This window comes from Phocoena phocoena, chromosome 12 (assembly GCF_963924675.1).
Source record: "Phocoena phocoena chromosome 12, mPhoPho1.1, whole genome shotgun sequence".
Lineage (NCBI taxonomy): Eukaryota > Metazoa > Chordata > Mammalia > Artiodactyla > Phocoenidae > Phocoena > Phocoena phocoena.
Genome location: NC_089230.1, coordinates 89,974,286 through 89,989,228, shown reverse-complemented (window position 1 = coordinate 89,989,228; position 14,943 = coordinate 89,974,286). Strand labels below are relative to the sequence as shown.

The following is a 14,943-nucleotide window of genomic DNA, read 5'->3' as shown; positions in this document are numbered from 1 at the left end:
AAAATTTGTCATGTACATTTTGATATTTTCCTTAATTTCATAATAAATATTGCCTGGTAATTAAAAAAAAACTTAGGTACATTTTTTGCCCTTATATCCTATATTTAGGTACATATTGAGATATTTATGAAATCAGATATTTAGATATAGATATTTATGAAATTAGATTTTCATGTTTTCTGATTAGGTTTCTATTCTCTGTTTTTCATGGATATGGTTTGTAGTTACCATGATGTGATATCTACTTTTTTCTGTGCTTGATAGAATTGAAAAGAGTCTCTGTCAAAGTCCTTAGAGTTGAATTTCAGTGTTAACCACACATCATCTTTTATAATTATTCATCAGTGTATTTGTCTTGCCCTGCTCTTTTTGCTCTGTTTACAGAAAACTCCTGGAAGAAATTTTAATGCTCTGTATCCCCAGTATCTCTCCTCCAAATTCTGAGTTTGCTCTCACCAGCTGCACTGGGTTGCAGGCAGTGTCACTCTGCCAGGTTCAATCTTTGGTTCGCCACTCACGGTTATTCTCTCACCTTGTTGTCTTCTTCCTCTCAGTTTCTTCTGATTCTTCTCTTCATCTTCCTGACCTCTAGGTACTGGAGTATCTCAGGGTTCAGATTTTAGGCATCTTCTCTATTTCTACTCACTTTTATGGTGATATTATACAATTTTATGACTTAAAAAACGCTTTATAATTCAGCTCCCAAATATATATCCTCCAGACCCCTGCGTTTACTTCTTTGGATGTCTCTTGGGCATCTTAAGCGTAAGGTCTAACACTGAATTTTTATTTATTTTTATTTTTTAAAGCAACTATACTTCAATAAAATTAAAAAAATATAAAAGGGACACCAGTGCTGTGTCAGTGTCCTGGGGCCACCCTAACAAATCACCCCAGCTTAACAACAGAAATGTGTTGTCTCACAGTCCGGAGGCCAGAGTCCAAGTTCACAGTGTCGGCAGGTTTGGTTCCTTCTGAAAGCTGTGGGGAACAGTGTGCTCCAGGCCTCTCTCCTAGCTTCTCGTGACCTCAGGTGTCCTGGGCTTGTAGATGTAACACTGAATTCTTGGTACCCCACCTCCTAGCCCCCCTTGTACCACTTGCGCCTGCAGTCTCCCTCATCTCTAGAAATGGCACCTTCTTTCGAGTTGCTCAGCAGAAAACTTTGAAGTCATTCTTACGTACTCTATTTCACGTTCTGTATTCAGTTGATCTGCAGATCCTGTTGGTATTATTTTCAGAATACATCCAGAATCTGGCAACTTGTACGTCTCACTTTCTGCCACTGTGGTTTTAGCGGTTACCATTTCTCATCTGGATTATTGCGTTAGTTTGGAAGTGGCTTCCCTGCTTCTGCCCCTGAGGATTCTCTCCCATCTATTCTAAAAAGAGCACCAAGAGTAATCTTGTTAAAAGTTAGATTCTATCATCCTTGTGTTCACAGCACTCTGGTAACTTTCCATTTCACACAAAGGAAAAAGCTGAAGTCCTCATGGCCTGCAAGGATGACTTTAGCTTGCTGCCTTACCTCTCTCTTTTTATCTGCCCTTCTCCCCCTTTTCCCTAATCTGGCCTCACAGACCTGACTCCATTCTGTTCTTCCATCATCCTAGGCATACTCCTGCCTCAGAGTCTAGGTACTTGATGTGCCTTCTAGCTAGAAAGCTACTCCCGCCACTTGTTCAGCTTTGGCTGAGAAGTCACCTCAGCGTTGTCATCCCCAGACTCCTTTGAGCCTGCACAGCAAGCTCCTTTCTTTTGGCCTGGGAGCTCTTGTGCAGGAGACAGCTGGAACCAGTACTCCTGGCTTTCCCTGGCCTTTTGGTTTAAAATTACAGACCACCCTGTGTTCCCTTCCTTGTACTCCGTTACTCTTTCCTTTTGTTCATATGGCTTATCAGCCAACATGCCACGTATCTTATGTATTTGTCTCACCCTCGTTAAAATGAAGCTTCATGGGAACAGTTTTTAAAAATTTTTCTATTTTATGGAAAACATCAAACAAAGCAGCGAGACTTGTATAATGACCCTCATCTACCTGTTACTCATACAGTTAATAGTTGGTCTTTTTTCATTTATACCCCACTCACTTCTCCTTACCTCCCCCTAACCAAGATTATTTTCAAGCATAGCCCAGAAGTCATATTATTTATCTGTAAATATTTCAGCATGTATCTCTAAAATATAAGAAGTCTTTATTTTAGAAAAAGTAATAACACTAATATCCTGCCTGAAACAATTAAAGATAGTTTCTAATATTTCCAGATATGCAGTCAGCGTTCAGTTATTTACCCAGTTCCCACTCATTGTTTTCTTTTTACAGTTTGAATTGGAATTGAAATAGGTCAATCTGTTCATTTGGTTGCTGTGTAACTTTACTATATTTCAGTCTGTGTAAATGCCACCCTCTTACTGTGTGTGTATGTGTGTGTGTGTGTGTGTGTGTGTATGTATATATATATATATATATATATATATATATATATATATATATATATATAAGAAACCAGGTCATTTGTCTTCAGAATTCTGTATCACTGGTATATGGAATAATCTAGGCCAGTGTGCGACACATAGTAGGAGCTCAATAAATATTTTTTAAGGAATTACCTTAAAGGTACATAACTTATGGTATTTTAGAATGGAATTAAAATGTTAAAAATTTAGGGAATGATTATCATCTCACTCTTGTAGTAGCCTGATAGAGTCATGTTGGCAATAAGCGAAATTATTTTGACAGTTGGGAAGGGGTCAAATGAAGGGCACTTAGGGCTATAGAAAATTGTTTGAAAAAAAATCTTCCAGGATGTAATAATGGCTACAATTTTATTGTTTGCATGTCATGCACTGTGTAGGAAACTGCAATAGTTTATTCAGTTTTCACAGAAACCTTTCAGCAAAGGATGGTAATGTCTGCATTTTCCCAGTGAAGTAACTGAGGTTCAGTGGGGCAAGTGAAGGGCGATGTGTGTGCTGAGCATTAATGTTTTTCTTAATAAACTTTATAGAGCCAGGCACAACTTGTTTTTTGGCAGTGTGCTCTAATTTTTTTTTTATTACCTTTTTTTAACATCTTTATTGGAGTATAATTGCTTTACAATGTTGTGTTAGTTTCTGCTGTATAACAAGTGAATCAGCTATATGTATACATATGTTCCCATGTCCCCTCCCTCTTGCATCTCCCTCCCACCCTCCCTATCCCACCCCTCTAGGTGGTCACAAAGCACTGAGCTGATCTCCCTGTGCTATGCGGCTGCTTCCCACTAGCTATCTATTTTACATTTGGTAGTGTATATTTGGTAGTGTATATGTGTCCATGCCACTCTCTCACTTTGTCCCAGGTTACCCTTGCCCCTCCCCGTGTCCTCAAGTCCATTCTCTATGTCTGTGTCTTTATTCCTGTCCTGTCCCTAGGTTCTTTATTTTTTTTATATTCCATATATATATATGTGTTAGCGTATGGTATTTGTTTTTCTCTTTCTGACTTCACTCTGTATGACAGACTCTAGATCCATCCAACTCAGTACAAGTAACTCAATTTCCTTCCTTTTTATGGCTGAATAATATTCCATTATGTATATGTGCCACATCTTCTTTATCCATTCATCTGTTGATGGACACTTAGGTTGCTTCCATGTCCTGGCTATTATAAACAGTGCTGCAGTGAACACTGTGGTACTCGTCTCTTTTTTTTTTTTTTTTTTTTTTTGGCGGTACGTGGGCCTCTCACTGTTGTGGCCTCTCCTGTTGCAGAGCACAGGCTCTGGACACGCAGGCTCAGCGGCCATGGCTCACGGACCCAGCCACTCCATGGCGTGTGGGATCTTCCCGGACCGGGGCACGAACCCGTGTCCCCTGCATTGGCAGGCAGACTCTCAACCATTGTGCCACCAGGGAAGCCCGGTACACGTCTCTTTTTGAACTATGGTTTTCTCAGGGTATATGCCCAGTAGTGGGATTGCTGGGTCGTGTGGTAGTTCTACTTTTAGTTTTCTAAGGAACCTCCATACTGTTCTCCATAGTGGCTGTATCAATTTACATTCCCACCAACAGTGCAAGAGGGTTCCCTTTTCTCCACACCCTCTCCAGCATTTATTGTTTCTAGATTTTTTGATGATGGCCATTCTGACTGGTGTGAGATGATATCTCATTGTAGTTTTGATTTGCATTTCTCTAATGATTAATGATGTTGAGCATTCTTTCATGTGTTTGTTGGCAATCTGTATATCTTCTTTGGAGAAATGTCTATTTAGGTCTTCTGCCCTTTTGTGGATTGGGTTATTTGTTTTTTTGATATTGAGCTGCATGGGCTGCTTGTAAATTTTGGAGATTAATCCTTTGTCAGTTGCTTCATTTGCCAGTATTTTCTCCCATTCTGAGGGGTGTCTTTTTGAGAACCAGACACAACTCTTTAAAACCATATGCATGTATACCTTAAAAAGGAAAGCATTAAAAAGTAGCACCAATGATACTACTTCCCTCCTCATGGAAAACCTTTCCAGCTTCTTTTTCTAGGCATTCATGCATGTATTACACATTTTTGGGGAAAATTCTTTTTGACAAAATATTTTTAATGTGAGATGAATTAGAAAGTGTGAATAAGAAGAAGGGAAAAATCCTTTCTGAAATAACCGTCATTAGCATTTTGGTGTATGTTTTATTGGTGTGTGTGTGAGAATATAAGGCTTGGGAAACAGTTTCATCATGTGCAGTTTTTTTCCCTCATAAAATGCCTTTATTTAGCATATTGAAGGCTCTGTAGATCTGCAGTGAAGAAACTGTTTTAACTCCGTTTAACCCAGTGTCTTTCTTTTAGATTTGTTTGATAGAAAACCCCTTTCTGTGAAATACTAATCAGTTTTTTCCCAGAGTATGAATTGAGTTTGACAAAAGTTGAAATGTTTGTGCATGTTTAAATATAAGACTTTAGAATGTGTTAAATTTCAGCAGAAAGGATGGATAATTTAATAGTGTTGGAGTAACTGAAGGCAGCATTCTGAAGAAAAAAATTGACACCAGATAATACTAAAATAAGGTAAGAGAGGGAAAATACTTGCATCAAATAGATAACACAGATATTATATGAAGAGTTCATATAAATTATTGAGAGAGGAACACATTTATTAAGACCTGAGTAGGAGAGTAGGCGAGTAGGCAAAGCTAAAGAAATATAGAAAGGTGGTATATATGTCAAGCTTTTTTAGTCACCGTGTTTCTTTTAAAAATCTGAAACTCAGTGCTAGTAAGTTCTTAATTGAGACTTAATGTGAAGCTTTTTGCACTGTAAATTGTTTATACTCTTTATTGAAAGCCATGGGATGAGATTAAAAAAGGTAAAATCTATAAATTTGCCTTCTTTGACTCATTAAACCTGTGTTTTAAAGTTTATTGTAAAGAAGAATTTTAAGAGGGAAAAAAGGTAACATTATTTGTGGTGTTCAACTTAGAAACATAATATCTAAAATGATAAATTCACCCACAAATGACTAATTTATATAACACAACTTGATGGTGTGTATCTGACTGGCCTCTTTTTGGAAGGATGTATAAAATCATCCATAAAGGAAAGAACGCTCACTGAAGGGAGGCCGAGGAGGGGCTGGGTGGTGGTCTCCTGCGGTGTTCAAGGCGGAAGCTGTGGGGACTCTGTTGCGGGGATGTGTCTGTGTGACTTCTTACTCTCCTTCAAGTCCCAGCCCTGTAAAGTACACACCTAACCTTTATTGTCCTGACAATGGAAAGAGATCATGCTCTTTAGTTTTTCCTCAAGTCTGACATTTAGTGCCACGTTTCATAATAGAGGAGATAAGTGTCCTAGAAGTGGTTGAGTTTGGCCTCTGCGCTGCCAGCGTGAGTTAAGCCATGTCAAATGTGAAGAGTCCCTGCTGTACTATGGTTCTCCCTTTTGTATGGTATAAGGTGATGTAAACTAATCCCAGTTTTGAGAAATTCAGTAAATTTAGCTTTAAATATTTCAGTTTTATTCTTTCTATCTCATTTACCTCCTCTCTTCAAGAAGATAGATGTGAATTAAATAGTCTGGATTTGAATAAAGTAGTATTTGTGTCAGGAGGGCTTCACATAGGCCTGACTCAGCAGATTTAAGGAGGGCCATTTATAGGTGAGGATGGGAGGAGTTTTAATGTGATCTACATTCAGGCTCAAGGAGATTCTGAGTATGATTACAGATTTTGTGCCAGAATTTCAAAATGGGAATTACACCTAATTCTGAAATGTGGGAGGGAGGAAAAACATATTGTTTTCCCACATTATCACGCTTGCCTCCTACATAATTCAGGCCGCTGCTTTTTTTTTTTTTGATAAACCCAGATTCCCTTTTTAGTGGATGTGTTGAGTAGGACTGGCCACTTTTTTAAAAACTGGAAATCCAATACTGAATCTTAGTTTGCCTGTAGCAGTGGGAGGGGCAGATGTGGGAGATCCCTGAGAATAAGCAGTGTTTTGAAAAGAACACAGATTCTCCTTCACTTCTTTCTGTTCATTTTCTTAGTGGAAGCTACGAAAGTTAAGCTAAGTGGAAGTTAAACGATTTAAAACGTAAATACCTAATTAGGAGGGTTTTGCCAGAGATAATTCATTCTGTACTCTGAATTACTTTAATCAAATAAATGGATTAGAAGAAAGAAATTTCAGGTAGTTTTTTTAATGGTTGATTTGTTCTGGGAGGAGTTGAGGGAAAAAAGTAAGGGAAAAAGAATACATAAATGTTGATGGTGGGGTCCATGATGGGAGAGACTGTGAACAGAAGTCAGCATTTTCTAAGTGCCAGGTTCTATTCCAAGCCCTTTACACACACTGATTTAATCATCACAGCGCCCCTCTGACTGCTAGCGTGATCTCCATTTTATAGAAGAATTTGAGGCACAGCTAGGTTAAGTAGTTGCTTTGGTTGTTGGGGGCCTACTTCTGCTTGAGAGCCCTGGAAATGTTGGAGACAGTATTAAAGCTTGATTTAATGTCAGGGTGACTTTTTGAGATGAAGGAAACATTGCCAGGAGCTGCAGGAGTACAAAGAAGATGCCATTCTCGGAAACCTCACTTCTGAGAAGCATCTCACATGCAGTCTTAAGTGTTCTAATTGTAGGTTGTTGACTTAATAGGTTTTAAGCTACTGAGGCCTCAGGCATCCCTCAGCTCCCAGAGTTACTTCCAGCAGTGGAAGATGCTCAGATCTCTTGCTTTTTCCCTCCTCCGTTCCCACTGTCCTCTTCCCTCTTTGCCCATTCTCTCGCCCTTCTCCTTCCCTCACTCCCTCTTTTGTGTGGAGGGGACTCTACCACCTCCCCTCCTCCACCCTCCCGCCCCCCGTTTCTTTTACTTACACAGAAAAATCATCTTTCATCCCTTTAACTTCCTTCAGCCGATGGTCTTCATTTTCTTTTACCCTTAAATTTCTTGAAAATAAATGAAAGAGAAACTGCCGTTGTCATTCTTCACTTACTCACTTTTTAACCTCTTGTCATCTGGTCCTCTGCTTCTGTGTTTCACATTAGTGGATTTTTCTCCTTCCTTTGTTCTCTCTGTAGCAGTTAACCTTCCCGATCTCTGAAATTCTCCTTACCCTTCTTTTGTGATGGTGTGTTAATAACTTTGATACTTCTTTTGCCTGCTCTTTTTTTCATGTCACTAACATTCAAAAAGTTAAGTCATTACCTTACTTTCCAATTTATTCTTTCTAACTTCTCTCTTTCAGTTAATTGAAACATTTCTCTCTCGGATCATCAAAGTTTAAATTTTCCAGGTCCCTTGTTTCCCCTAATTCTTTTATTTAGCAAGTGTTTCTGGAGTAGCCACTATGACTCTGGGTTCTGGAGTTTCAGTGGTGAATAAGAGACAGAGTCCCTGGATTGTAGAGATTACATTCTAGTGGAAAATTACATGTTTCATTGGATAGTGAAACACATTTTAAAGGATAAAATATGCTAAGGGTCAGGAGGCAGTGGTGGGAGAATGCTGTTTTGGATAAGATCCTCAGGAAAGGTTTCTGTGAGAAGGTCGATTTTGAGTGAAACCTGAACGAAGCGGGAGAGTGAGCCATGTAGCTGTCTGGGAGGAGAGCGCTCCAGGCAGAGGACGATCAAGTGAAATGACCCTGAGGTGTTCCGGAGAGACCAGTGTGACTGGAGCACAGTGAGTCAGTGGTAGGAGAGAAGTCAGGGAATTTGGTGGGGGAAGCCCTTCTCAGGACCCTGGAGACCCTGGCTAGGATTTTAACATACATCTGAGTGTGTTCGTAAGGGTTTGGAGGGTCTTGTCAGAAGAATGGTAACGTGATACAACTTTATATTTTAGAAGACTCTAAAATATAGTTATGACTGTGTGGAGAATAAACTGTGTGTGTGATGAGTGTATGTGTGTGTGTGTGCATGTGTGTGTAGGAGGTGGCCATAGAGGAACGTGGGACACTAGGAGACTTAAAGTAGTTTTGGTGGGAGAAGATGGTGATGTGGAGTAGAACGTGAGCTGTGGAGGTGATCAGTGGTGATCAGGCGGGTGGTGTGTTCTGTAGATAGAACTAGCAGCTTGAGCAGACCTCTTGGATGTGGGATATGAGGAGAGAGGAGCTGGTTGAATGGAGTTTCCATTACTGGGACTCTCTTAGGACAGTTTTACTGAGGGGAGGGGGAATGGGTGGAATCAGTGTTTATTTTCTATTTGTTAACCTTGAGATAACCTGGTAGACAACCTAGTGGACAGGTCAAATTACACTCTTCCAGAGGTCCAGTGTGAGCTTGGGGCTGTGGAACGTAACTTCGGGGAGTCACGCTTGTATAGATTGACTGGGTGGGATCATTTAGGGAGGGTGGAGTGCGTATAAAGGGTAGGTGGGAGTACTGAGCCCTCAGGTCCTGTCCTGTGTGATCGCTGCAGGAAGAGCTCCATAAAGCATGTTGAGCAGAAGTAGCTTGTGAGGGAGGAGCGTGTGATTTCAGAGGTTAAGTGAGGAGAAGGGATTCAGGAAGGCGTGAGGGGTCAGCTGTGTCGGCTGCTGCCAGGAAGTGGAATAAGATAAAATCTAACAATTGACCTTTGGATTTGGCTTTGCTGAATCCTGTTGATTCTGCTTTGCAATATAGCCCTAAAATTCGTAACACACCTTTTTACTCCCTGCCAACGAACACTGTCAATCAGATTTTAATTACCTTTCTCCTGGACTGTTTTTTGAATTATTTCTCTCCTGATTACAATACAAAACTCATGTTTATTGTAGAAAATGTGGAAAACACAGAGACAGTATAACAGTGATTTAAAAAACCCCAATTCTTTACCCCACCTAACTGCTAGATGGTCATTGATAACACAGTGGTGCCTTTCCCCATCAGTTTCTGTCTCTGCATACTTGTAATGCATATAATGCATGACTTCCGCTTTTTAAAATGAGCGTGGTGGAACTGTTAATCTAATGTTAAAAATTCTTTGAGAATGTGTGTGAATGTGTGGCAGCATAAGTATTCCATCATGGTGGAGTAGCCGGCTAACCGAACTCCCCACCTGTTTCCCCTAATTATATCTTAAATGAGTCCTGATGAATTTTCCTGAGATACATTCTTCTTCTCTAAGCTTTTAGTGCCTATAACGTAGTGATTAAAAGCATGGACTCTGTTTTTGAGTGTAATTCCATGCATATAGCAGGAAATGTGCAAGATAGGAAAAAAGAATACTTATCTTTTATAGAATAGCTATTGTTAAAATTTTCATCTGTTTCCTGCTAATCATTTTTGTCTAAATGTACCTATACAACATTTCATTTGTCTGTTACTAACAAGGATCACACTATGTTTTCTAGCCAGAATTTTTTTTCATAATTTATTCTCTCGTCTATACTTTATAATATATTGGTCAAAGTATATAAGCAGTTTTGTGATTGTTGTCAAATTGCTCTTCGAAAAGATTGTACCATTTGAAAGTATATTTATAAAGAATTTTGTTCTCTTTAAATTTTAGGATAGACCACTATCTTGTTGAACTCTTAAATGAAGTTCTACTTGGATACAAAGATGAGGACTAGATAACTTCTTGAGGTTCCTCCTAACCCCTAGGATGAAGATAATAACTAACATTTGTGTAGTGCTCTAAAGTTTACAAAGTGAGTTCTCATACATCATCTCACTTGATCCTCACAACAGCCCTGTGAGGTAGGTAGGACAGGTATTGTTATTCTCATTTAAGAGATAAACTAGAGAGGTTAAGGGACTTAGTCAGGTTTTATTTAAATGTTTTAGCAGAGACTTGAAACCAGGACGTATGATCTAAATAATCACATTCTTTTTACAAGATTTCATACAACTGCACATTTAGAATTGCTGTATGTCAGCTGGTTAAGTGACATCTGTTAGATACAGAAATAAGCCTGTTGATAATATAAATACAGTGTTCCCCAGTCCTTTTCCATGCCCCCTCCCCTGCTGTTAAATGAATGACTCTATCTCTCTTTTGACTAGGGGAAGGTAATTTAATTGTATAGTTCTATTTAAACACCTATTTTTCCTAGCATTTGGGGGAGGGGAAGTTACATTATGTTTTTTATTTCTGTGTGTGTGCGTGTGTGTGTGCTTGCTACAACTTAAGAGTATATCTCCGTTACTCTCACACATGTAGCGTAAAGTCTTCAAGGAATAGATTACAGTTAGAACTAGAATCTTTTGGTTCTAGCATGAACCTAGAATCATAAGCTTTTCAGGGTATTTACTCTTTTTTGTACTACTTTAACCAACTGGGATAATTAAGTATCCAGGTGTAGCTGCTTATGATGTTCACAAAGGTACAGTGAATGATAAGTGACAGTGAGTGATAGTGGAGGTCAAGTCAAGAAGAATTACAGCTCATCTTCTCTTTGACTAGCTGCCTCATACGGTAGAAGTTTGTAAAACTGACTGCGCGCTTGGTAGCGGCATTATCACATTTTAGGAATAGACCTAGATTCTCAGGACTACTTGATATTACATTAAACTGCTTCACAGTGTTTTCTGTACTGCCTTTAAATACTTAACATCACCAATATTTTCAAAAAATTTTGTTTTGTTTTTCTTTCTAGTTGTTGGTCTTGACGATATTATGGATGAAGGAGTTGTAAAAGAAAGTGGCAATGATACCATTGATGAAGAAGAACTGATTTTACCTAACAGGAATTTGAGGGACAAAGTAGAAGAAAATTCAGTGAGATCACCAAGAAAATCACCTCGTTTAATGGCACAAGGTAATCCTTCCAGAGAGGACTAGCTAGAAAATCAAGTGTAGGGACAGATGTGATAGGTTGTAAAGTTGCTGAGCAGTGATAGTAGTTTCTTGGTGTTTGCTAATCTGAGCATTTTGATAATCAACTTTGAGATTGTATCAATTTGTTGGTATGATTTTAAAAAATTTTTATTGAAATCACACATTCACATGATTTAAAGAGTTGACTAGTTCTGTGAGATTCCAATACTTGCCATCCTACTACTTATTTCCCTTTCCCCAGAGGAAACTACTATTACCGCTTTCATCTGGTTTTGTTAATTTTTTGGTGTTTACTTCCATGTCTCTAAGTAACATATGTATCTTGCTACTGCTTGATTATTCTGATGTATGTATTCATTGATTTCCCATTCTGGATGGTGAAGTTAGCATTCTTTCCTCCTCTTGTTCCCCCATCACACAAAAGAACACTTTCTCATCTTTCTGATATATAATTTTGTAGGATCAGTAGTAATTACTTATTGTGACTCAATATGCTGTTAGTGGTGACCCATTTAGTGAATTATAGTCGCTTTTCCTATACAACTTTTTGTCTTTCTGATTTAATAATTGATTTTGTTGTTCATTTGCTTATAGTTTTATGCATTCACGCACACAGTTTTCAGTGTACGTATCAGTAATTCCACCCCAACTACTCTGCCAGTTGTCTGAATCTTTCTTAAAGGTATTTGTGCGTGTCAGGTGTTCTGTCATTTTCATCTTATTGAGGAAGTGTCTCTGGGGCCCTTCTGATATGCTTCTGTGTGCACTGTTGTGTTAGTTCTGTATAAGTCAGATGCATAGCTGTTGTCCAGAGAGCTCTTTACTCTTCTTCTGAGGATTGTGTTCTGTATTGCAGTTTCTGTTTACTTTTCTTTGAAGTAGCTCCTTCGTTTGGTGACATACCTCTTCTAGTACTTTTGTGAGAAAAAGGAATATGGATATATATTTTTGAAACCTTGTATGTTTGCAAATGTATTTAATATGGTCTCACATTGGAATTACGGTCTGATTGAACATAGAATTCAAGGTTGGAAATTGTTTTTCCTCAGAAATTTGAAAGTGATGCTCCATTTTCAGTTCTGGGAAAATCTCTTGAATTATTTCATTGATTATTTTCCTCTTTATTTTGTCAACTCTTGCTTCCTGGAACTCCTGTTATTCAGGTATTAGATAGCAGGGACTCTACTTGTTGAAATTTTCTCATGTTTATCCTTCAACTTTTTCATCAAATTCTGAATGTTCTTTTTTTGTTCTGGGAATAGTCCTTTTTGTAGCATTTTGGTCTTGTTTCATGCATGCAGTATCTTATGTTGTCTTTCATAAGATACGGTGTTTTAAAGGTTTTTTTAGTCTTTTTTTTCTTTTTTTGGTTCTGTCTTTCATGTTCAGGGACTTTGCTAAATGTCTGATCATTGATAGCTTGCTCAGTGTTTAACGTTTTGTCAACTATGAGCATCACTGTATGGTAATCTGGCTGTATTACTTTTTGGAGGAATTCCTGTTGTTAGACTTTAGGCTTGTTAGATTGTTAGCATATCATGGGAGCCCTTGAGGGAAGCTGATGGGGGCATCTCATCTTTCAGTATATACAAATACACATAATCTTACAGATTTCAGGGTACTTTACTGCTGCTCTTATCTATTCTGGATGTCCCTTAGTCTAGAAACTCTGTTTTTACGCTCCCCAAAGAGTAAGCCTCCAGTCTTCGATTAGAACCAACCTGGGAAGGGCAGTTGCCCAACGGATGGAGTAGTGGAGAGAGAGCTCGGGGTCTGACTGCTTTTTAAACAGCTTTCGACTCATCCTGATTTTAATTGCCTGCCTTCCTCCCTACTTTAGAATTATCTGGGGTCACCAGTTCCTAAGCCTGTTGAGGTGTTAATGGTATTGGTTCTGCCAGCAGTGCCAGATGACTGTTTATCTTTTTATGGATGTCCTGCATCAGTTACTTCTTGATCACCTTTTGTTGGGCTTCCAAAATTGTCAGTGTTTTCTCTTCTCCTTCCCTTTCTTTCCTTTATTTTACTTTTTAAATTAAAAAAAAATTAATGTCTTTATTGGAGTATAATTGCTTTACAATGGTGTGTTAGTTTCTGCTGTATAACAAAGTGAATCAGCTATACATATACATATGTCCTCATATGTCCTCCCTTTTGTGTCTCCTTCCCACCCTCCCTATTCCACCCCACCAGGTGGTCACAAAGAACCGAGCTGATCTCCCTGTGCTATGTGGCGGCTTCCCACCAGCTACCTATGTTGCATTTGGTAGTGTATATAAGTTCATGCCACTCTCTCAGTTCCTCGCAGCTTACCCTTCCCCCTCCCCATGTCCTCAAGTCCGTTCTCTACGTCTGCATTTTTATTCCTGTCCTGAATCTAGGTTCTTCATTTTTTTCTTTTCTTTTTTAGATTCCATATATATGTGTTAGCATACAGTATTTGTTTTTCTCTTTCTGACTCACTTCACTCTGTATGACAAATTCTAGATCCATCCACCTCACTACAACTAAACCAATTTCGTTTCTTTTTATGGCTGAGTAATATTCCAGCTTCTTTATCTATTCACCTGTCGATGAACATTTAGGTTGCTTCCATGTCCTGGCTATTGTAAATAATGCTGCAGTGAACATTGTGGTACGTGTCTCTTTGAATTATGGTTTTCTCAGGGTATATACTTAGTAGTGGGATTGCTGGGTCGTATGGTAGTTCTATTTTTAGTTTTTTAAGGAACCTCCATACTGTTCTCCATAGTGGCTGTATCAATTTACATTCCCACCAACAGTGCAAGAGGGTTCCCTTTTCTCCAAACCCTCTTCAGCATTTATTGTAGATGTTTTGATGATGGCCATTCTGACTGGTGTGAGGTGATACCTCATTGTAGTTTTGATTTGCATTCCTGTAATGATTAGTGATGTTGAGCATTCTTTCATGTGTCTGTTGGCAGTCTGTATATCTTCTTTGAAGAAATGTCTGTTTAGGTCTTCTGCCCATTTTTGGATTGGGTTGTTTGTTTATTTGATATTGAGCTGCATGAGTTGCTTGTGAATTTTGGAGATTAATCCTTTGTCAGTTGCTTCATTTGCTAATATTTTCTTCTATTCTGAGGGTTGTCTTTTTGTCTTGTTTATGGTTTCCTTTGCTGTGCAAAAGCTTTTAAGTTTCATTAGGTCCCATTTGTTTATTTTGTTTTTATTTCCATTTCTCTAGGAGGTGGGTCAAAAAGGATCTTGCTGTTATTTATGTCACAGAGTGTTCTGCCTACATTTTGCTCTAAGAGTTTTATAGTGCCTGGCCTTACATTTAGGTCTTTAATCCACTTTGAGTTTATTTTTGTGTATGGTGTTAGGGAGTGTTCTAATTTCATTCTTTTACATGTAGCTGTTCAGTTTTCCCAGCACCACTTATTGAAGATGCTGTCTTTTCTCTGTTACATATTCTTGCTTCCTTTATCAAAGATAAGGTGACCATAATGTGCATGGGTTTATCTCTGGGTTTTCCATCCTGTTCCATTGATCTGTATTTCTGTTTTTGTGCCAGTACCATTCTGTCTTGATTACTGTGCCTTTTTAGTATAGTCTGAAGTCAGGGAGGCTGGTTCCTCCAGCTCTGTTTTTCTTTCTCAAGATTGCTTTGGCTATTTGGGGTCTTTTGTGTTTCCATACAAACTGAAATTTTTTGTTCTAGTTCTGTGGAAAATGCCATTG

General features: G+C 38.6%; 1 protein-coding gene across 1 annotated transcript in view; it reads left to right on the top strand.

Moving 5' to 3' along the window:
• Positions 1-14,943, top strand: part of PHF3 (PHD finger protein 3) — a 103,455-nt gene that overhangs the window by 41,675 nt on the left and 46,837 nt on the right. The window contains exon 3 of the mRNA XM_065888765.1: positions 11,057-11,218. Coding sequence (XP_065744837.1) covers positions 11,057-11,218 — 162 coding nt within the window. The remainder of the gene's footprint in view (positions 1-11,056; positions 11,219-14,943) is intronic.